Raw genomic sequence first — 24771 nt, 5'->3', positions numbered from 1 at the left:
TCATAGAAAAAGCAAGAGAGTTCCAGAAAAACATCTACTTCTGTTTTATTGACTATGCTAAAGCCTTAGACTGTTTGGATCACAACAAACTGTGGTAAGTTCTTTAAGAGATGGGCATACCAGACCACCTTGTGTGTCTCCTGAGAAATCTGTATGCAGGTCAAGAAACAACTATTAGAACCAGACATGGAACTACAGATTTGTTACAAATTGAGGAAAGAGTGTATTAAGGCTGTATATTGCCTACCTGCTTATTTAACTTCTGTGCAGAGTACATCATGCAAAATGCTAGATTGGATAAAGCACAAGCTGGAATCAAGATTGCTGGGAGAAATATCAATACCCTTGAATATGCAGATGACACCGCCCTTATAGTAGAAAGTGAAGAACTAAAGAGCTTCATGATGAAAGTGAAAGAGGAGAGGGAAAAATTGGCTTAAAGCTCAACATTGAACTGCCAAAGATCATGACATTTGGTCCCATCACTTCATGGCAAATAGATGGGGAAACAATGGAAACAGTGACAGACATTGTTTTCTTGGGCTCCAAAATCACTGCAAATGGTGACTGCAGCCATGAAATTAAAAGATGTTTGCTCTTCGGTAGAAAATCTATGACAAACCTAGATAGCATATTAAAAATCAGAGACATCATTTTACTGACAAGGGTGAGTCTAGTCAAAGCCATGGTTTTTCCAGTAGTTATGTAGAGATATGGGAGTTGGACCAAAAAGAAAGCTGAGCATCATAGAAGTGATGCTTTTGAACTGTGGTGTTGGAGAAAACTCTTGAGAGTCCCTTGGACTGCAAGGAGATAAAACCTAGTCAATTCTAAAGGGAATCAATCATGAATATTCATTGGAAGGCCTGATGCTGAAGCTGAAGCTCGAATACTTTGTCCACCTGATGTGATGAACTGACTCATTGGAAGGGACACTGATGCTGGGAAGGATTAAAAGCAGGAGGAGAAGGGGGCGACAGAGGATCAGATGGTTGGATGGCATCACCAACTCAATGAACATGAGTTTGAGCAAGCTCTAGGAGTTGGTGATGGACATGGAAGCCTGGCATATTGCATGTGGTCCATGGGGTCACAGAGTTGGGCATGACTAAGTGACTGAACTGAACTGAATTGAAAGGTGTGAATGGTGTTTGTTTCAATATGCATTTCCTTAATTACTCAAAAAGTAAACATTTTTCTTTCTGTATCATTATCTTAATGATATTATAGTAGTTTCCAAGTCAGGTTATTTTAGTATTTATTGAATTAGTGGTGATTAGTTAATGTTTATGCTAATGCTAAGTCACTTCAGTTGTGTCCAACTCTGTGTGACCCCCTAGACAGCAGCCCACCAGGCTCCCCCGTCCCTGGGATTCTCCAGGCAGGAACACTGGAGTGGGTTGCCATTTCCTTCTCCAAAGCATGAAAGTGAAAAGTGAAAGGGATGTCGCTCAGTCGTGTCCCACTCTTTGTGACCCCATGGACTACAGCCTACCAGGCTCCTCCATCCATGGGATTTTCCAGGCAAGAGTACTGGAGTGGGGTGCCATTGCCTTCTCTGAGTTAATGTGTATGATAATGGTTAAACTACAGTGACACTGCCACCCGTGATTCACATTGTTAATTTTACTTTAGTCCAGTATATGTTGTAGTGTTTAATTTAGTGCCCTTTTCAATATATCATTACTGGAATAAAATGTAGAGAGGGAGAAGAGTGTAGTGGTTGAAAGTATGGATTGTTGAGCCAGACTGCCTGGACCAGAATACTGCCTCCAGAACTTACTGTTACGTGATTTTGGTTAAGTTACATATCATCTCTCTGCCTCAGATGCCTTATCTCTAGATGAATAAAGAAAATAAATAGTAATTTATTTGTAAATTTTTAAAAATAAATAATAAAAGATTAATTATAACTATAATGGGATATTATTCATCCTTAACAAAGAAGAAAATGCTGCCATTTGCAGGAGGAATCTGGAGGACAGTGTGCTAGGTGAAATAGACACAGGACAAATTCTCCATATACTACTTATATGAGAAATCTAAGATAATCAGATTTATAGAAACAGAAAATAGAATGGTGGTTGCTAGATGTTGGAGGAAGAAGGAAATGGGAAGGCATTAGTGAAAGGATACGAAGTTTTAGTTATACAGAATATATAAATCCTAGAGATCTACAGTAAAACAGTGTCTCTAGTTAGCAGTACTGTATTATATACTTAAATTTTGCTAAGAGAGTGGTCAGGGAAGGCTATGGCACCCCACTCCAGTACTCTTGCCTGGAAAATCCCGAGGACGGAGGAGGCTGGTAGGCTGCAGTCCATGGGGTTGCGAAGAGTCGGACATGACTGAGTGACTTCCCTTTCACTTTTCACTTTCATGCATTGGAGAAGGAAATGATAACCCACTCCAGTGTTCTTGCCTGGAGAATCCCAGGGCCGGGGGAGCCTGGTGGGCTGCCGTCTCTGGGGTCGCACAGAGTCGGACATGACTGAGGCGACTTAGCAGCAGTAGCAGCAGAGAGTGGACCTTATGTTAAATGTTTTTATCAGAAAGTATTAAAAAGAAAGATATTACTTTGCCAACAAATGTCTGTTTAGTCAAGGCTATGGTTTTTCCAGCGGTCATGTATGGATGAGAGAGTTGGACTGTGAAGAAAGCTGAGCGCCGAAGAATTGATGCTTTTGAACCGTGGTGTTGGAGAAGACTCTTGAAAGTCCCTTGGACTGCACGGAGATCCAACCAGTCCATCTTGAAGGAGATCAGTCCTGGGTGTTCATTGGAAGGACTGATGCTGAAGCTGAAACTCCAATACTTTGGCCGCCTCATGCAAAGAGTTGACTCATTGGAAAAGACCCTGATGCTGGGAGGGATTGAGGGCAGGAGGAGAAGGGGATGACAGCGGATGAGATGGCTGGATGCCATCACTGACTTGATGCACATGAGTCTGAGTGAACTCTGGGAGTTGGTGATGGACAAGGAGGCCTGGCATGCTGTGATTCACAGGGTCGCAGAGTCGAACACGACTGAGCGACTGAACTGAACTGAACTGAATGGTAATTATAATGATAATAAATAAAGAGGGTGGGAGGAAACTTTTGGGGGTGATGGATGGATTTATGGCGTAAATTCTGGTGATAGTTTCACAGGTTTAATTCATCAAGTTGTATATATTAAATATGTATAGCTTTTTATATTTTAATCATACTTCAGTAAAATGGTTTATAAAAGAAAAATCATGAAAATAGTTAACATTTACAAAGTGCTTAGATTAGTGCCTGTAAGTACTATTTGAACATCTGCTAAATAAATTAATTCATAAATTTTATTGTATATTGAGTACATATAATTCTTCAAACACTGGAATCTCAGCATTTTCGATAAAAGTTAATGATGCAAATATGTTACAACTTAAATGTTAATGTCTAAAAATTACATCTTAAAGAATGCATTTTATAAGTATCTTCCAGTGTGATTATTAAATTGATAAGAAAAAAAGATTTCTCTTTTTTTCTAGAATGAGGTAGAATGGGTGAAAAAGTAATTTGTTTCATTTTCATATGTTCATGTGGTTGATCTTTAGAAACTAAGACTTTTATTTAGAGCAGTGGGTACCAGTGTAATATGGTAGGACAAAAACACATTTTTACAATTGGAAAGAATGGAGTTGTTCAGATCTGGGTCTGCCACTTTAACAAAGTCATTTCTGTATACACAGGGTTGATGTGAGCATGAAATGTAGTAACACATGCAAAATGGGTAATCCTTGCCTTGGCACTCAATAAATGATAGTTACAGCTGTTATAGTTGTCTCTTCTCTACCTTCCTAATACTTTATTGATATCTTTAGCATTATAATTATCACAGTGTACCATGAGTATTTGTTTGTGAGTGTGACAGGTGTTCATTGGGCTGTGACTTTCTTAAAGGCAAGAGTATCAGCTCGATCTTCATATCTCTCTTGCAGAGTTTGCAACTGCCAGCTACTAAATACAGCACTGTTTTGTTCAGCTACCTGTTTTTGTCCCAGAGTGTTTTAAATTTGAACTGGTTGCCAACATTTAAAAGTTTAAAAGTTTCACATTTCAAGATAAAGCAAAACATTACAGGATTCCTTGTTTCTGGCTTTTGTCAAAGAATCAGAAAATTCAGCAATACTGAACCCCAGAGTTTCCGTGGCAGTAATGAATTGTTCTGGAGTAGAGCTGCATCCTTCGTGAGGCATGCTGTCTGGTTTGCCATAGTCCTCAACACCTGAATATTGCTTCCTCAGAACTAAAGCTGAATGCCCTTTGCCCATCACATTTCACTCATCTTTTGTCTGCTTTTCTAGATACTTGTGTTTGAGAAAGCTGCTCTAGTGACAGAGAGTTTGTAACTTTGGTAGTTACTCAGTCGTGTCTGAGTCTTTGTGACCCATGGACTGTAGCCTGCCAGGCTCCTCTGTCCATGGGATTTTCCAGGCAAGAATACTGGAGTAGGTTGCCATTTCCTTCTCCAGGGGAATCTTCCCAATCCAGGGTTTGAACCTGGATGTCCCGCATTGCGAGCAGATTCTTTACCATCTTAGCCATCAGGGAAGCCTGTTCGTAACTTAGAAAGCACTCAACAAATGTTTGTTGAATGAATGAGTGATTGAAAGAACCTTAAGCATAAACAAGTATAGAAGGTTTACTTGATCTACTTTAAAATGCCCGAATGATGAGGATCTAGCTGTGCTTTAGCAACAACTATTCCCATCACCTTTTTCAATATACAGCATGAGGAAGTAATGGTAATGTTGGAGATGGTCAGAGAATGATGCTCTGAAATAACTGGATTTCATTGGATGTGATTACTAGACTGCCACATTTTCAAAACTAGACATCCTCAAATTTACTGGTGTAGTGCAATGAAACATGACAAAAGATAAAATATGATCAAATGCACTTGCCATTTATTTTGGAATGCATGGTAATATCTTTTCCTCTTAAGCAAAACATACAAACAACACCCAACTGTGTTTGAAGACAAGGAATCTTTGATCAGAACTCTGAAATATCCCTTTGAATTAATATTAGTATAATAAACTTTATTAATTTATACCTGACAGTAATTTGGGATTTATGTTTATTTAGTTGAACTGATGCATGTCCCATATCTGTGAAGGAAGGGTTAGCCAAGTAAGTGAAAAGTGTGGGTAACATTTCTTTGGCAAGGAAGGGGGGTGGAGTAATAATGTACTGGAAAACTTTTCTACTTTCAGTTTTGGAGGAAAATATCATAAATAGTTAAAAAAGATAAAGTGCCTTGATGTCCCATAATTTTCCTTTTGAATTTTGCTTCTGCTTCTTACTTGAAGAGTTATTACCCTCAGTTGCATTTTCTGTAAAGAAAATAAATAAAAGCTGCATTGAGGTTGATAGTAAGAGTTAGAGAATATATACATATATGTAAAACATCTCACAGAACCTTTCCATTTCATGTTTTCTCTGCCTGGAACATTCTTTCTGGGATTTGTACGTTCTCATTCAGGATTCAATCCAGGAAATAGAGAATGACTGCAAGGATTCTAATATCATTCTTCATAGAACTTACCTAATTCTGAAATTATCTTGTTTATATATTCATATTTCTTTCTCTCTCTCACCGCTCCCTCCACCATGCACCTACTATATAGAATGAATGTAAGCTCCATGAAGGCAGAGACTTTGTTTTCTCAGTAACCACTACAAAATAGTGCCTTCCTCTTAGTAGACACTCAATAAATATTTGTTGACTGTGTAACCAACTAAATGAGTGGTCATGAATTATTAGCACTCATTGAATGTACTTGTTAAACTAGAACATGTTTATCTGTTGCTTATAAGTCCAATGAGAGATTCTCCTAGCACTTTATTAGCAGTAGACTATGTATTTCTTTTAAAATATTTTTTACTGACACCCTAATTTTTAGCACTTAATATAAGGAATGAAGTGCTTTTTGTAAGGAGCAAGAGTTTTATGTGTATATCTTAACTCTCAGTCCCATCTGTAATTTTTCACTTATATGTTCAAGTTATTCACTTTTAAAATAAAAATCTTATAACAAGTGTATTTGTGTTGTACATAACTATTTACACATTTTCTTCCCAACTAGATGTGGCTCCTTAAGGGAGTGTGAAAGTCTGCATCTTGTCTGTCCACCACTTTCTTTGCTATGTTGTAATGACTTAAGTGATAGATGCGGGTAAGAACTTACTGAGTCAATAAGGGACAGAGTGTATGGCATCCATTACACCTATCTTTCCCCGTCTGCTGCTATGAATTCCTCCCAAAAGAATGATTAAGTTTGAATCGTCACTCACTTAAATAAAATAAAACTGCCAGATGCACAGTTAACATGAATTACTTTGATAACATCTACATCATTGTAGTTGTTCCCTGGTAACTGTTTTGTAAATGAATGCATGAATTGATGAATAATTAGACCAATATGATGTGGCAGTTATGTTGAGTTGTAAACTTATTTCTTTACAGAGTATTTTTACTGTCTTTGATATTTAATTATTTTATATTTTATTGTTGCTCTTTTTTTCAGGTTATGATTACATGTATTCTATCATTACTTTTTCAATTTTGTGGTGCTAATGCATATAGTTCCTATTAAAATAATAAAAGAATAAGTAAAAAATTAGTTTAGCACAATATTTCTACCTTTATGCCTAAAAGACTGTAAGGAAATAATGTGTTAAAGCATGTTTAAATATACAGTATGTATGCATAGTATACATTGTATGTAAAGTATGTTGTTGTTGTTTAGTCGCTAAGTTGTGTTGACTCTTTTGTGACCCTATAGACTGTAGCCCGCCAGGCTCCTCTGTCTGTGGGATTCCCCAGGCAAGAATACTGAAGTGAGTTGCCATTTCCTTCTCCAGGGAATCTTCCTAACCGGGGGATTAAACCCAGGTCTCCTGCATTGGCAGATGGATTCTTTGCCACTGAGCCACCAGGGCATTGTAAACATCAATGGTATATTTTTGTGTGGGTCTATGTTCTCTACTTTCTTAATCCACTGTCTAATAGGGTAGCTACTAGCCACATATGGAAATTTAAATTAATTAAAGTGAAATGAAATTTGAAGTCATTTTTCTTAGTCACACTAGGTGTGTTTTAAGTGCTCAGTAGCCACATGGGGCTAGTGGACACCCTATTGGATAGGACAGATACAGAACATTTCTGTCATCACAGAAAGTTCTGTTAGCAGCTGGTAGGCTATCATATACACAATTCCTTATCCCTTATTTTGCCACATTGTATGTTAGATATTTTGTTTGTAATTTGAAAATGAAATTGAATGTGTCCTAGAAATATTATCTTGCTTAATTTCTTGAAATCTCTTTGCCCCCAAAATGATTATTTTATCAATTATATGTTTAAAACAATGTTTTTTCCATTTATTAAGATAGTCAATACCTAACATTTTCATCAGTATTTAAAACTCTAAATTCTGTGATGAATACAGTTGAAGTATTATTCACTTTTAAGACAACACAGTGTATAATAATGTCTCCATGTGCCTTTTCTACTATATTCAATGAAAAAAAAAAACTTATTAAATGGTGATTTTTCTCCCTTTATCTTATTAAGTAAATTATATGGTCCTTTTTTATGGAAGTCTTCATAGTTAGAGATGTAAAACAGCAATTTCTTGGTTCTATAGCATGACATAGTTCAGAGCTGAGATTAGAGAAACCCCGTAGAGTTGTTAATACTTGAGGGCATCCCCAACTAGAAAAGTATGTGAATTTAGGCATGGGAGGAAGGAAGGATCTGCTTTAAATTTAGTGTAGGGTCACTGAATCTTAATGATAGATTAAACAAGAGAGGTAGAATAATGAATAGGGGTATGCAATGTGTAGCACTAATACCAGAAGTCCATGGTTTGTGGAGGTTTTTTAATGTCCTTTCCCATATGGTTTTGAATAGAGTAGGTTATGGCAGGGATGAGCTAAGCAATAGCTTTGTTAATGAATAAATAGGAGTAAATTTTTTTAAAAACAGGAGACTTCAGGCTGTTTAGAAGCCTGTTTATTTAGTAAATCATGTGATTAAAGATTTTCTGATCTTAATACATTAAGAGATGATGCTAAGGTATCCCTGTTTTATTTTTTATAAAATAATTACATTTACATTTCAGGGTCAGTCCTAACAGTGAAATCGTTGGGGTGCGATTTTAACTTCCTTAATTAAAAGCCAATTGTATGGAGTGTCTCAGCATTGGCATCGTCAGTCCTTTAAGTTTATTGTACTGTATTAGATTTTCATTCATGATGTCAGTTCACTTTGAAAGGTTTAATTAAATTGTTATTTGGAACCAGTTTCTAACTCTTCTTCATTCATCTAAAATTAACTAGGTTTGTGATTTTGATGGCTATGCTCTTATTGTAACTTTGCTCTTGGCCAAGGCAGCTACTTTTCTTAAGATATACTTCCTGCCTTTCTACCCACATTTCTCTCAGAGAAAGTAATGACAGCATTAAGCTGATCTTGGAAAAGAGCAAGTTAAAATCAGAAAACCTGACTAGACACATTTTAAAATATTTCACAGAGCTGTTCTTTGATGATTGCTTAATATTTCCAAAAGGAGAGGTTAAATAGATTGTCTCTGGTGCCTTGGTTAAGCCGAGGGAAGGGAAATGTAAGTCTTCTGACTCCAGGGCCCCAAATGCAAACACTGGCCTAGTTGTTCCCAAACTTTCTCCTTGATGTGGGTGACTTGAATGGTTTATTTTCCCTTGATGAACCACACCCCCAGGCACTTTAGTATTCATGGCAGACCCCAACACTAAGTCCCTTTGTTGTCTTTGTTTTTTGAATTTTTTTGTTAACAAGAAAAGATAAAATTATAAGAGACCTGATTATAGACTGAGGTTCCATTGCTGATAGTTCCCACCAGTTTTTTCAGCATCTCAGAGAAAGACAAAGTCCTGGATAGGCAACAGAAAGCAGCAAAGCAAACATAAACATTATGTCTAAGCATCATTGTTGGTGCTACCAGAGTCGGGGAGGATACACACAGTCTTTATCAAAATATAAAGATGAGTCTTCACCAAAACAGTAAGATTGCCAGCACCTGAAAAATTTTGAAGTTTCTACAGAGGCTTTGGTTCTTTAAAGGGAAAAAAAAAATTTCTTAACAAGAAATAGATTTTTAAAATATTTCTAAATTTGCATTATCATCCTGATTTAAGCATTAACTAAGTGAATGACATTTGCAAGGCAAGTGGTTTAATCTATCTGTGTATAAAATTTAAAAGAAAATATAGGTTTATGAAAAACAAATTGGCAGAATAGATTTATAGCATTGCCCTATATCGTCTTCCCTATAGATGCAATTTCATTTTAGAACTTAATGAAATTGCAAATAAATATCTAACCAGAGTTTCACTTGTCCAGATCCAAAGGACAGAAGAGGGATTGGCAACAGTGCCCAGTTGTTGAGAGAAGGAAAAACTGGAATAACAAGATAGGACATAATTGATTTACTTACTGTATATAGACAAAGTAGAAGCAGCAGTCTTCCTATATTTTTATTGCAGACAAAACTCTTAACATTAGTGTTGGGTAGAAACTCAGAAGGCATTCAACAAAAGTGTATGTGAGGAAGTTTTTGCCAACCCTCACACGATAAAGCTTATTTTACTGCTTTAAGTATTCTTCTTCTTTTACCTTGACTTATTTTCCTTGAATATGTTTTATCTTGCTATTTCTTTCCCAGCTATATGTGACACCAGGAACTGCCCTCTTACTGTGAAGGCAGCGTTCAGTCACTGAAACAGTAAGTCACAGATCTTGCAGTTGTTCTCCTTCTGCAGTACAAAATTGACAGCCTGTAACTGCTCTTCATTGGCTGTTACAGAGCAACAGGTATAAAAAGGCTCAGTTATGTGCGAGAGTAACCTTGGTTGATCACTTTTGTTACCTTATAATGCTTACCATTTAGAGTAAGTGTAAATGGTCTTAACGGAAAATTCTTACACATTACAGTCATGTGTCAGGTGGGCTTCCCTGGTGGCTTAGCAGTAAAGAATCTTCCTGCCAATACAGGAGATACAGATTTGATCCCTGGTGAGAGAGGATCCCCTGGAGAAGGAAATGGCAACCCACTCCAGTATTCTTGCCTGGAGAATTCCATGGACAGAGGAGCCTGGGGGGCCACAGTTAATGGGGTCGCAGAGAGTCCGAGTGAGCAACTAACACTTTCACTTTTCACTTTCGTATATGTATATGTATAGCTTAATAAATAGAAATGAGCATAATTTTGTAACTTGGTTTTTGTTTAATATGTAACAACTTTATATATTATTAAATATTCTTCTAGGTAGGGTCAGTAAACTTTTTCTACAAAGGGCTAGATAATAAGTATTTCAGACATTGCAGGGCATGTGATCTCTGTTGCATCTGTTAAGTCTGCTCTCATGGTAATGCCAAAAGCATCCATAGACAGTATGTAAATAAATGGAGGTAGTGGTGTTCCAATACAGCTTCATTTACAGAAACAAACAGCAGGCTAAATTTGGCCTATAGGCTGCACTTTGCTGACCCTAGTTCTATATCATTGTTTTAATGGCTGCGTGATATTTATTTATTTAACTATCTCATTATCAGATATTAAATTTGTGCCAATTTTGTGTCTGTCTGTGTGTAATAATAAACAGACTGCAGTGAATATCTTTGTAGTTAAATATTTGGCTTACATGTATGATTATGTCTTTAAACATTAACTCGTATAGTGCTTCTGACATAGCAAATGGTTTATCTACTAAAAAATCAGTGTTCCTGATATACAAGTATTTCTTGGTTTATGTGACCAATTTTTAAAGTTGTACATAAAATTGAACTTTAATGAAACATTTTAAGATTTAAGTAGGACTCCTTAAAATGTTCTTGTAATTACCCCATTATTTCTAAGATTGACTTTTTACTTAGTGTTTTTCTTCATGGAAGAATTTTTAAATTAATTTACTTCATTTTAAAAGGACGCATTTTAAGAGCATTTAATGAGTGACTGATGTTTTATTCATTGAGGACAATAAAAAACATTCACCTCTCTGGTATCTATTAGGCCATTGTTGGAAAGATTTCGCTCTTTCACTGTTCCCATAAGGTACAGAGAGGAAATACTACCTTCTAGGATAAGGTCTTTAATGACTGATATGAGGTTAACCTCCCACTGTTTTTTCTGTGGGTCTTATTTCAGCTTGCCTATGAGAGAGACCAAAAAAACAAACCAGAAACTGTTTAGTCTTTCCTTTGCTTCAAACAGTTCTCTGGTGTTCAGGGACATTTCCTCAGTTCAACTGACAGGTACAGGTGCCTTCCGAGTTTATTTAATATGACCAATAGATCATTTATTGTGGATTTGCAGTTTTATTGCAATGCCCAAATATATATTATAGCCAAAAAGCAATAACAAACTTAAGGCAGAGGAACTGAAGATTAACACAGATTTTCAGTGATGAAGATTACTATTTATCAATTGTGTCAGTGCTGTGGAGTCTGTAGTGACGTAGTACCATCTCTCATTACTTTCTTAGACTAAAAATAATTACTTTATCATCGTAAAAGTGATAGCATTTCTAGAATTTTTTAGCAAGTCATTATTAATTATGTTCATTCTCAAAAGGACTAGCTACCTCAGGCAGGAGTTTAAAGAACTCTAGAATCAGTAAATTAGAAAGGCATGGCCATCTAGGAGAGCTTGTAACTCTCAAATTTTGGTAAGAGTTACCTAGAGTGCTTGTCAGAGCATATACTGTAGGGTCCTAGCATTTCCAGTGTACTATGCCTTGGGTGGATTCCCTGGATTTTCATTTCTAATAGTTTCCAGGTGATACTAATACTATTTGTATTAGTATTAGGCACCACACATTAAGAGAGTCACAAATGCAGAAAAATGATTGTTCCCCTTTGTGTTGTTGTTGTTGTTTATAACTTCAACTTCTATAACTTTACTATTTCTCTAAACCTTTTTTGCTCCCCAAAAGACTTAAAATTTAGCATCTTTTCTATTTGTGAAACATACTTAACCTTGGTCGTTTATAAACATTTTCTTCACTCTTTACAAGTTCTCTTTTCTTAAAATCCGGGCTTATCCTTTAACTAAATATATATATATATATATATATATATATATATATATATACACACACACACACACACACATATATATATACACATACATACATATACATATATATATATATATATATATATATATATATATGTATATGTATGTTAGTCACTTAGTCAATTCTGACTCTTTGCTACCGCATGGACTATAGCCCTTCCGGGTCTTCTATCCATGGAATTCTCCAGGCAAGAACACTAAACATATATATATATATATAAAGATATGAATTAATTTTAATAACTTTATGACCATTAGTTCATTTATTTTATTACCTACCACTGTAATTTTTGTATCATTTTCACCCACACCAAACTTTTAGAATAGAATATTATGAATATAACCATGTTGAAAGTGTTAAATCTTATCCATGATAGTTTGCTGGATAAAATCCATCTAACTGTATGCATTCAAACTAGTTTCCATATTTGATTAGCTTTATTGTCATCATTCCCAGTAATTGCTTAAGGTGCCAGTTGTCAGATTTCTTTACAGACAAGTAAGAAGTGAAATAAGTTTTTAAAGTATGTTACAAAGCAAAACTTAGTTACAGTTGTTGGAATGAAGAATTCAGCTACAGCCAAAAAAATGTTTTAATAGAACAAAATGCAGTCCAAAGCCTGATTGAAAGCCACCAATTTTATAGTTTTCTTCAAACAACATCTTCATTGTTTTCTGGAAAGATGGTATTTGAGAAAAAGAAATGTCTTGAGTTACTTTTTTTATGAGGAAAGAATTGCTGAGTCTCTTAAATGGTTAATGAGAAGAAGTAATAGTTAAACACTTGGAGCATTGATTTCTGATTTGAATTCTCCAACACAGGCCAGCCCTGAGGGAAGAGGGGAAAAAAGCTTGCTAATTAACATTTGATTACTGATGCCACCTTCTCTTTCCCCTTGCACCATCCGGTTTCAAGTGTTTTTGTTCAAGAAGTATTTTTAGGAGGATTTTAACTTGCATCCTAGTAAAACAGATCCATGGGCAACTGCATCGAGTGTATAGTATGTTAAAAAAAAAAAAAGAAAAAAGTCCTTAGATATGAAGTATATGTTCAAAACCCAGTCTGGATCAGAAGTGATTGGTTTCCTATTATAAGCCTTTCTGAGCACCAGTGATTGCTAAGAAACTGGAACTAAGCCTAGTCTGTGTGTCTTATTTTAATCACACACAGATACTTATTGTTTGGTGCAGTTATTATTTTGCAAACTCAACTGGAACATCATTTGATGGTGTGAATTACTTGCAGTTCAGATTTTGATACTTTTAACGTTTGAATAAGCTTAGGTTCTAATATTCCCAAAGGCCTTTCTCTTCTAAGATTGATAAGAGAATGAGATAAATGTATGTAGTTTCAGGATGCTGTTTTGTAAGGGCTGTCATTTGTCAAGGTATTCTTAATTCAGAAAATCTAGAAACTAAAGTGCTAACAAACTGATAGCTGTTCTAAGCCCATGGCAATTCAGTATTTTATATGTTTCTTTTTGCTATTTTAAACTGATTAATATGTGAAAATTCATAGCCCAGATTTCAAAATTTTTTAAATGCTGAGATAAATTAATAGAACTTTACAGTTGTATCACTCTGCTGTTAGTATTCTGGCAACACTTCGCCTGTTTGGTTGATGAAATAATTATTTGGGAAACCAGGATATAAGTAAACCAGTAAGCTTTACTTTTAAATGAGATCTCTTTGGGGAAAAATATATTGAGTCTTTTCTAAAAAAAAACAAAAAACAAAAAACAAAACTAAGACTTTTTAGTATAATTAAAAGGAAAAGCTAAGACTTTTCTTTATTCAAGAAAAAAATTCACTTAAAATGTTTATTACATGTCTGGATTTCTTAACTGAAATTATTTGCAGTTTTCCTTTTTGATGTGTTGTATTTATTAACTCTTTACTATTTTTCTTTCATTTTCTAGTCTTAATGGTTTTAAACTTTCCCTCTTGCATATCTTAAATGTACTTAGCTCTTCTTTTCCTGTACCTAGGATTAACTCCAGTCTTTTCCAAAAAATCAAAGAATTTTAGAGTTTAGAAAGTTAGCAATGAGCTCATTTTGTTCTCTTCTAATATTGAATAAACTGGTCTCAGTTTCTACCAGTTTGTACCACAGTAACAGCTGGGTAGAATTGGGACTAGAAATCTAATTTTCTGTCTCATATTATGGCACAGTAACTCAAGTTTTGTGACTTTTGTGTAACATTATCAGAATCTTCTTTCAGGTGAATAATACCTGAATGAAATTTAAACTTCCTTAAAATATTTTTCAGTAGTGTATCCAACGTATAGTTCACAACATTTTGCTATAAAATAGAGCTGACAAAGTTGTCTACCAGTTTTTATTTTTTTCAGTTTGAATAGCTGCAAATGGCTCATTTAAGGCTAATCTAAAACCTCAACCTCAAAATCTAGCCTTTAGAAGAGGAACTGTCTAAGAATTATTTTCTAAGAAATTCTGATAAAATTTAACCAAAGTATAAAACTGTTTAAAAATGTATGGAACTCAAAGCTTTGTGGGAGATGAATGTCTTATATAATTTTATATTGAGCAAGTCGTAATATAGTAATCTTTTTTCCCAGTGCTGTGTGTATCATTGAAGTTTCCACAGTGAGGAAATACGAAGTTTGAAGTGGAGATCATTGCTTACATTATTTATTATATATAAATAGATGTTTACTAACAGTGAAAAGCAAATAATAAGGAAATGAATCAATACTGCATTAATTCTGTACTATTTCAGGGTAATCTGATTCAAATATGTTTTTCTTAATCACAAACAACTGAAGGCAGAGAAATGAAACTGTTCTTTTAGAAAATCTGGAAAATAAGCTCTGGAAAATCTGTTGTCAATCTAGAACCTTTGATCCAAATACAGTATAGTTTGTAACATAATTGTACTGTTCAGCTGCTAATCAAAGCTTTCATTAAATTTTTTCAGAACTAATTGAAACATTTATGTAGTTTAGCAGCCTAAAATCTCATAGATTTAGAGCTTAATGCATAACAAGAATTGAAAAGATTATGAAGATTCAGAATGATCTTGAGCCAAAGCTGATCAAAGAAATTATGTAAGACAAAAGGGCCCTTAGGAAATGTTACCCTGTGAAGTGCCACTTGTCCTTAACTGGAATTTAACACAAATCTCTAAAGATGAAACTCCATGAGAAGTAGCACAGTAATGGCAGCTGAGCATGCCAGCTATAGCAACTTAGCCTGTGTGTGTGTTCTTTCTCTGAAGAGCTCTTAAATCTCTCAAATCAATCAATCTCTCAACCTTCCAGCCTCTCACTTCTCCCCTTGCCTTAAGTCTTTGCTCTCTCCTTCCTCCATTCCTTCATCCTCTCTCTGAGAAAACTGTATCCTGCATTTGATTCATGATGACCTTAAATCCATCTGCATCATTTTATAATTAGGTACATTTGAACAATTTTTATTTTGTATATATTTCTGATTTTTTCTTTCCTGCAGGATTGTCACTGAAAATTTAGTTAAAGTCATCGATAAAGACAATAGAATATTTTTATCTCTATTAATAAAACCATTATTCATTTTGTGCCTTTGCTATCTTATCATTTGTCTTTCTTCCGTATACTGGTAAAATCTGCCTATGATTTTAGCACTGATAAACATGAAATTATTTTTTAAAAACTAATTTGGTTTCAGGTATATTGTTTAGTGATTATGGTTTAGCACAAGATTCTTTTGGCTTAATTTCAGAAATACTGTGAACTTTGCTTTTCCATTGAAACAGTCAAACATCAGTCTAATATGCTTTATGTTGTACCCTCTCAGCCAAGTTCTTTCTGCATTAACCAGTTTATTCTATGACAAGTTGCTTAACAGATGTCATTCTGGGGAGAACAATGAAGCCAAATACTTGTGCAATGGCTAACATTACTCTAACTTTGATCACTTTTGTTCAGCACATCAGTCTGGCGTTGTGCTTTATACCAACATAACACTATAGCCAGAACATGCTTTTCAGGCTTAGAATAGCAAAGGAATGTTATTCATTCAGTGCAGTTACAGATGAGTTAATGAAAGAAGAAAAATACTGTTTATTTCATAGTACCGTATTGTTATGTTTTAGAATTAAGATGGAATTTAAAGAATTCCACTCCAGAGTTATTCGTTTATATATTCAACTCATAGTATTTGTGTATATTCTCCAGTGCAGAGGTAGCCTTGCCACCTTTCTAACAGATGTAAATATTTGCCCTGACTTCCCCTCCACCTTCAAGAATAACTGCTGACCCTTGGTGTCTCTAGACAACATAATTAAAACTAACTTTAAGAAAGGAATTTTTTGACTTGTCGCTTAAAGTTTCCTCATACTCCCATCTTCTGTCCTCTCCCTTTCTTTTATTAATAAACAATAATAATAATGCTTTGGCTTTATGGAACACCTTTCCTCTTAAGAGCACTAATGTTTAAGCATGACAGAATAGTCTTAGCTAGTGCAGGTGATAAGAGGTTAGTCCAGTTGCATTTTGTTAAATTGTTGGGTTGATAATGACTAATGAAAATTTCCAAACTTGATATGACTGACCATAAACAAGATACTGCATGGTAGACTGGCCATTGCTAAGAATCTTGGGAAAAGAAGCTGTTTGTTTGAATTGAGTGGGGATCAAGCCATGCCCCCAAGCTTCACAGTTCTCGTTTACTAAGTCTTTTTTTCACAGGTGTATATTAGAGATAAAAATAGATTGAGTTCCAGGTTTTGTTTTGTTTCTTTCTTTCCCCAGTGAATATATTTCTCCATTTCACTGGAAGTGTAACTTAGATATGCTTATGTATAATAAACAGTAATGTGATACAGAAATGCCGTAATTGGACAATGTGTTACTTCAGGCTTCTGCATTTTAAAAACATGAATGAACGCTGCTTCTTTTCCACATGGAAATCATAGAATGTATTATGTGCAACATTTCAAAATTAGTTTCACTGTTACAATATGTAAATCTCAGAATTTACATGAAGAGTTTGCTAAGATGGATGATCTCATCATTCTTATGATGTGATCATTTATTTGGAAATATGGAATGAAAGGGAATTTTTGTAACTTGTTTAGAGAAAAAGGCTAGAAAAGGATATGATAATTACTGAAAAAGAGTTTAACCTTCCAACACTTCATTCTGATAATTACTTGTGTCCTCTCCTTTAAAGTTAAAAAGTATTGGGAATTCCCTGGTGGTCTAGTGGTTAAGACTCCATGCTTTCATTGCTGTGGGTGCAGGTTCAATCCCTGGTAGAGAAGATCCCACAAGCTGTGTGGTATAGCTATAAATAAATAAGTAGTTTCAAAGTATAATATTAAATGTTGAAAAAAATAGTTTTTCAACTTTTATCTTATTTAAAATAAAAACTATCAGTACTATATTTTCTTTGGGGGAAGGGCCTAAATAATATATTAATGGATAGCCCTCAGGTAATAAATATTTTCTTAAAATAGTTTCTAATTTGGGGTAATTAAAAAATATATACCCTGTACAGCTTTATTATTAAGTATTGTATCCTTGAAATGTACATAAAACAGTGAAGGAAACTCCAGGTTTTTCCTTTTACCCTGTTGGGAAAGAAACTACTACCCTTTTGACTGAAAAGAAACTTGAAGCCATCCAGGATTATAAAAATAATCAGCAGGGTGAGGTAGGAGAATATGGTTTGAACTGTTATTTCATTTAACCCTCATTGAGAATCTGCTTTTAAATTTGGTTTAGTTTTATTTAGTAAAATTTTTTTATGATTTGTGTTTTCCTAGTTTCAAATTCTTGTTTTAAATCTAGAAGAGAACAAAGGAAACACAGTGTATCCCATAAATTGACTAGCAGCTATCATAAGTCATGTGGAAATCCTATTTTAATTGTTTTATTTCTTTTTATAGGTAAAGAGAAATGTGTATGACCTCACGAGTATCCCTGTTCGCCATCAGTTATGGGAGGGCTGGCCAACTTCTGCCACAGATGACTCCGTAAGTGACAGTTGAATTGTCAGTCTTATATCCTCCTCTCTCTTTTGCCACTTTCAGCCTAATTGGCTGTGATATTAAGTGGAAATCAAATGTTTTGTATCCATGGAAATAATTTTTATAAATCATTTGCATTCACGTGAAGAACTAGTGTCATAAGCCAAATATATTAGCATTCTCTTGATAATGTTACAATATCAGTATCAGGAACTTTATGCTGCTTGATTTGACTTAAGTTTTTCCTTGATGAAAAAAATACAAATATTCAGATATTTCTAATGAAATGTCCCAAACACAAAAATTTTTTTTCCTAAATTACAGATACTTCAAAATCAATTTAAGCATTTTATTTAATTTTATAACTGCATTTCCCATAGTTAGACCTACACTTTAAAAAGTTAATTTTTGTAGTTAATATTAATCACACTCTATTCTTAAACATACTCGTAATTTTCACTGCCATAAAAAAATGAAAGAAAAGACTTAGTTTGTAATTTTTAATTATTATGACATCTACTCATAATAATTTCCTGTTGTAAATTTTGAAACCTTTCCTATCTCTATCTTGTTTCCAGTGATTATTATTTTCTAAGAGAGTAAATTTTATCATTGAGGAGGCCGTTTGGCTACTTTTATCCACAGTGTTGATTGTTCTAACCAAATTTTTAAGGAAAAACTTAGAATCTTTCAAGAATTTTGAAGTGAGTCTTATTTTTAAAATAAATAGGGCTAAAAAGATGCTAAGATTTTGTAAACACATTACAACAATAAATATCCAAATAAATGATTATGGCTAGGAGTTTAATTATGTTTTCTTATGTTCTAAATATTACATTTGTCAGAATAATATTACATTTTGTCATAATAATAATTACCACTTCTCTCTTAGTACCACCATCATATACTTTAGTCTAAAGGAATTCTTTGTGGAAGACAGTAACATTTTTAAACAATTTGTTTATGTAGATGCCACTTGAGTCTAATTATTCTACAGTCTAAATATTGTGCCTTTGTAAAATGCTTTGTGGATTATGAAACTTCAAAAATAACCAGAAAATAGCAAAACTTGTTTTTTAAGTGAACCCTTCAGAAAAAAATTATTTAAATTTAGGCACTTACACTTATTTATAAACTGTTAATTTTGACATTGACATTATAGTATGTCATTATAATTATTGATGGTTGTCCATGGCTAAGTGGTAAGAATGTGGTTGTTGTTTTTAGTATGTTTTTTTCCTGTTAAACTGAGAAATTTGATGGAAAATACAATACATTTATTTTTATAAAGTTAAGAAACTAAGTATATAAATGATAGCTTTTTGTTTACCTGAGAATATATGAAGAAACCAGAAATGTTCTTAACATTGTCTAATAAACTGCTACAATTTGTAACATTAATAGAAGAAAATTAAGATGGAGCGTGTCACTGAGTTTCAGATACCTCACTTATTTAAAGCATTATAATGAGGATTAGCAATAATACAAATACTCTGTTCATAGTAGACAATAAATGGGAGTCAGTATTATAACTTAATATTAACATAACTCAGAGAGTGATCATGGGCAAGAATTGACTGGTTTACATAAATGAAATGGTACCTGAGATTTGCTTTAAAATAACCTCTTGTGTTGGAAGAGTGAGTGGGGATATTTATAAATCCAAACTGATTATTGTTGAAGATAGTTAATGTGTATATTTGATTTTTTTATACTATACTCTCAAGTTTTGTATACATTTGAAAATTTCTGTAAGTTTAAAATAAAAATAATTGTCTGGTTTAAGATAATAAAGTCCAGAAATGTGGGACTTAATAGGGTTGGAAAAGTCAGTTGCTCATGGGCCTCATCTTTATGGATACCAAGCTGAAGTGGGCTTATCAGAGCAAGTTTCAAGAGTGATAGGCAAATCAGTGGAATGCAATATATTCCTCTGTAACATAGTACTTACTATATTTTAATTTTATGTATTTATTATTTGGGGGTATGCTGGGTCTTCATTGCTATGCACTGCCTTTCTCTAGTTGTGATGAGCAGGGCCTACTCTCTAGTTGCGGTGCTCCCGTTTCTCATTGTAGAGGCTTCTCTTGTTGCAAAGCATGGCCTTTAAAGTGTATGGGCTCAGTAGTTGTGGAGCATGGGCTTAGTCTCCTGACCTGGATCCCCCGCTTTGGTAGGCAGATTTTTACCGCCTTTTACCACTGGACCATTGTTTTCCCGTCTGTGCTTCTACTTGGTACTAGAAATCCAAGTAAAGAGGGAATGTCCATTAAGAAGCCTTATTCTTTCTGCCTCATTTTTCATGTTTGCACCTAGTCCCAGAACCCGTGAAGTGATGCCTGTCTGTACCTCCCCAGAGCATATGTTGCCACATTGGCAGGATGTTGCCTTGATCTGCATGATTTGATACAACAAAGATGTTTAAGGCCAGGCTGCTTTTAATCTGTGCCATAGCAGATCCACTAGCTCCAGTGCTTGAGTCTTGGCAAAAAATGCTTATGATTGTAGTCTTTTAAGGAGATCCTAGCCAAAGAAATGTCATGCAAACTTTCTTTCATTAGGACTATAAAAAACTCGTAAAGCTGGTGCCTATAATCTATATTGTTGCAGGCGATGGTGTTTTTATACTTATTTAAATCACTCAAGTGGAGGCATCTGCTACAAAATAAGATCGTCCTCACAGCTTAGGGCATGAATTGGGTGCAGCTGAGAAATGTCAGCTGTGTAAACAGCCTGAAATGTGTTACCAACAAAAATATAATTAATTTCTTTCCAAGACAGTGTGCCATAACTGAATATTTAGGATGGTTTAACTTTCAGAGAAAGCACCTGAACATTTTCTTCCCAATGCCAGAGTAGAGGATTGGTTATAAAGGTCATTAAAGGTGAGATTAGTTTATACTTTCCTGCTCAGTTGCAGAAATTTCTGTGGCTTTGAATATATAATAGTTTTAGATACCAGTGGCTTCTGTGAATTAATGGAAATATCTTAGATCAAGAAATTAATAGCTTGGGATGATGGAAATGTTCGAAAATTGGGTTTTGATGATGACTGTACAACTCTGTACATTCTAAAAATCATAGAATTAAACATTTCAAAAAATAAATTTTATGGCATGTAAATTATATCCTCAGTAAAGCTATTTTTTAAAGGATATGAGCAAAGAACTATATTAAAATATTTCTTGGTTTACATTTTTATGTTCCATGAGAAATACTTTGCAGTAATGCAGAAGGTGTTTTCTTCAATGTACTTCTCATTAACCTTTGACTTAACAAACAGGACAAAGAAAGACTTCTTATAATTAGATTCTTGTATAATCTTGAGTCTCTTACAAACGTGATAGACTGCAGTCTTTTGACATTTCCAACACTACACAGTGAAGTTAACAATCATTTAAAGCATTGTTGCCCCATCTCCCTTCAGAGTTAAAATATTTTCTTCGCTTATAGTTGCACTCTGATGGGACATGGGATACTGTATGAATTGTAAATAACTCTTTTAGTGCCTTTTGCGCTCTTTCACCAGGGAAATAGGTATCTAAAGCTTCACCAGTATGGGAATGTTTTCATGCTGTGACAGTTCAGCTGTGAGAACAAGGAGTTATAAGTAGGCAAAATCTCATTTTATACTTTCACAGGACACTTGATTTCCAGAGAGTAGAAATGATTTTAACTCTATGAATTATGGCAAGGCACCTTATTATAATGCAGACAATTTGAATATATGTAGTTTTTAAAACTCCAGGTTTTAGTAATACTTATACAAAGGAAGAAAAATTCTTCAGTTTTTAATACTTTTTGTTGTTCTCCCCTCCTCTTTTTTCTTTAATGGTAATCATGTATAGTTTCATCATTGGCTAAGCAATGTTAAATCAGAATTTGAGAAATTAGGAATTCTAGAACCAGAGGTCTTTAGGTATATGCTAGGAGTCAGAAAACTACTTATTAAATATTAAATATTTTCACATTGAAAATGAGATCATTTATAAACAGAGTAAACCTCGTGGCTTTTCTGTGAAATAACAATAAAACAAAAGTCACACACATGACATATTCCTTTTTTATTATTATTAAAAAGAATTTGTGAATGAGGGAATACCATCTACTTTCATCCTTCTGGTGGAGGCCATTTTCTCCTGTAACTTCTTTCTAATGATTTGTTTTTGGCAGGTGTCAAATTATAAACATCCCCCTTATACTGGATCCCCACCCTCCACTATATAGCAGCTGCTGTCCCAGTACAGACTCTCCCTATTACCACATACCTACCACACTATCAGCCTTATTTATCTTCAATGGCAACCTAGTATGTGCTGACTTATGTACAGATTTTTATGCTGTCATTCACAACCTTCATTCTTAAGTGTGAAACTTCCCTTCTGGGTTTATTTTCCCTTACAAGCCTAGAGAAATTGTTCAATAAATGTTTCTTGAATAAGTGATTGAATATGGTACCACATATATCTCCACTTTAGCTAAATATTCATTTTGCTATTCTTCTGATATACTTGGTTCTCTACTCCTGTATTTTATCATACTATTCCTTTTACCCACAATATCTGCAACAATTATTTCTTTCCTTCAAGACCTTTCCTTCAGAAACTTTGCCTGTATCCCATGCTACCACCTCCAACCAACTTAGAAATTAGTTTCTATTTAAATTATTTTTGTTTTTCCTTATTTTTGTTATTTTTGTCCTTCATTCCCTCCCACCTGGCTCCATTACTTATCTGAGTAACTGCAAATAACTTGATTAACCCCTTTGAGTCTCAGTCTCTATAACTATAAACACAGATAATACTCCTACTAGAGTTTGTAAAAACTTAGAGCCAGTAGTTACAAATATAGTTACTTCTTTATTTATTTTGAAGATTTAAGTAGTCTGTACTAGATAATGTCTAATATATGGTTAACCTTTGGCTATTACTATTTTTTTCATCCATATATCTATTCATTCATTTGACATTCATGAAAAAAACTCTTTTACACCAGTAAACAAACTGGACCTTAAAGTTATAAGGATGAAGTCCTGTTCCTTAGGGTTTGCAAAGTATAGTGTGAGACAGATACATAAACAGTGATGATTGAAGTTTATGTAAATGCAAAACGTAGAATCATACAAGAGGAAACAACTAATTTCTCTAGCAGATGGTGTGGTGAAAAAATGGCTCCCTAGAAAAAGGAACCAAATACCCCTTAAGTTAAATTAAACAAGTCTAAACTGCATTTTAATTTGTATCCTGTGTTCCTCGCTTATGTAAATTCTAAAAATTGAGAGTAAGAACTGTTTTCCTCATTTTTGTATGCACTGCAGGATAAAGTGTAGTGGGTTTTCTTTTTAAATATAGTGTTTTATACATTCACTCATCTGAGTTGTTCAGAGCTCCACCAAGTTGACATCTGTGACAATAAACAACTAAATGATGAATTGGTGTGATATAGTGACTTTATAAACTGAGAATCAGGTTTATTTTCCTTCTAATAAAAATGATCAAAACTCAGTATTTCTTGGTAAGTAGACTAGCAAATTTAGAAGGTGAGGTGTGTGTGAGAGAAACAAGCAGACCAGTCCAAATTCATCACATCCCTACATTGCTATCACTTGGATAAGTTGTTTATTATAAGTTGTTTATTGTATGACCTTCATTTTCCTCATCTGTAAAATGAAGATGACATTAACACCCTTGAAAGTCTGTTGTGAAGATTAAATGGATTAACATAATAGTTTGAACTGTATGGAATTGCCATTTTTAAAGGACAAAATGTTGAATATTAGCCATTCCATATGGTTTTACCTATATGTAAAGCTTATATTATATAATGCAGGATTTAGCAGTTCAGCCCAAATCCTACTCTCTCTGTTTTTCCTGCATCGTAAGCAGATCTTTTACCATCTGAGCCACCAGGGAAGCCCCAAAATTGGTATAAAACATTATATTAGTTTGGATATACAGTGTAATGATTTGATATTAGTAAACACTACAAAGTGATCACCATAATGTCTTGTTACCATCTATTACCATAAAATTGACCCCCCTTTACCCATTTCCCCCTCCACCCTCCGAACTCCTTTCCCTCAGGTAACCAGAAGACTGTTCTCTGTATCTATGCATTTTGTTTTAAGATTTCACATATAAGTGAAGCTACACTATTTGTCTTTCTCTATCTGATTTATTTCTCTTAGCATAAGGTCTATTTCACCTTATCACAAATAGCCATATCTCCTTCTTTCTTATGGCTGAATAGTATTAGACACACACACACACTCACACACACAAACACACACACGCACCGCATCTTCTTTATCTAGTCACCACCTGACGTACAGGTATGTTACTTCCATATTTTGGCTATTGTAAATAATGCCACAATGAATGTAGGGTTGCATTTGTCTTTTTTGAATAGTGTTTTTGTTTTCTTTGGATAAATACCCAGAAGTGGAAGAGCTTGGACCATATGGTAGTTGTGTTTTTAATTTTTTGCAGAGCCTCCATTCTGTAGTGGCTGTACCAATTTACATTCCACCAATGGTGCACAAGGGTTCCTTTTCTCCATATCCTTACCAACACTTGTTAGTTTTTGCCTTTTTGATAGTCACCATTGTAACAGGATGTAAAGTGAATCTCCTTGTGGTTTTGAATTGCATTT

At 34.4% G+C, this 24771-nt stretch overlaps 1 protein-coding gene across 7 annotated transcripts in view; it reads left to right on the top strand.

The window, feature by feature from the left end:
• Positions 1-24771, top strand: part of FAF1 (Fas associated factor 1) — a 497312-nt gene that overhangs the window by 251004 nt on the left and 221537 nt on the right. For all 7 annotated transcript variants that reach the window (XM_042247840.2, XM_060408829.1, XM_060408824.1 and 4 more), the window contains one exon: positions 18040-18126. In XM_042247840.2, coding sequence (XP_042103774.1) covers positions 18040-18126 — 87 coding nt within the window. The remainder of the gene's footprint in view (positions 1-18039; positions 18127-24771) is intronic.

Source organism: Ovis aries, chromosome 1 (genome assembly GCF_016772045.2).
Source record: "Ovis aries strain OAR_USU_Benz2616 breed Rambouillet chromosome 1, ARS-UI_Ramb_v3.0, whole genome shotgun sequence".
NCBI classification, from domain to species: Eukaryota; Metazoa; Chordata; class Mammalia; order Artiodactyla; family Bovidae; genus Ovis; species Ovis aries.
Note: the sequence above shows the minus strand (reverse complement) of the source record. Positions and strands in the feature narration are given on the sequence as shown.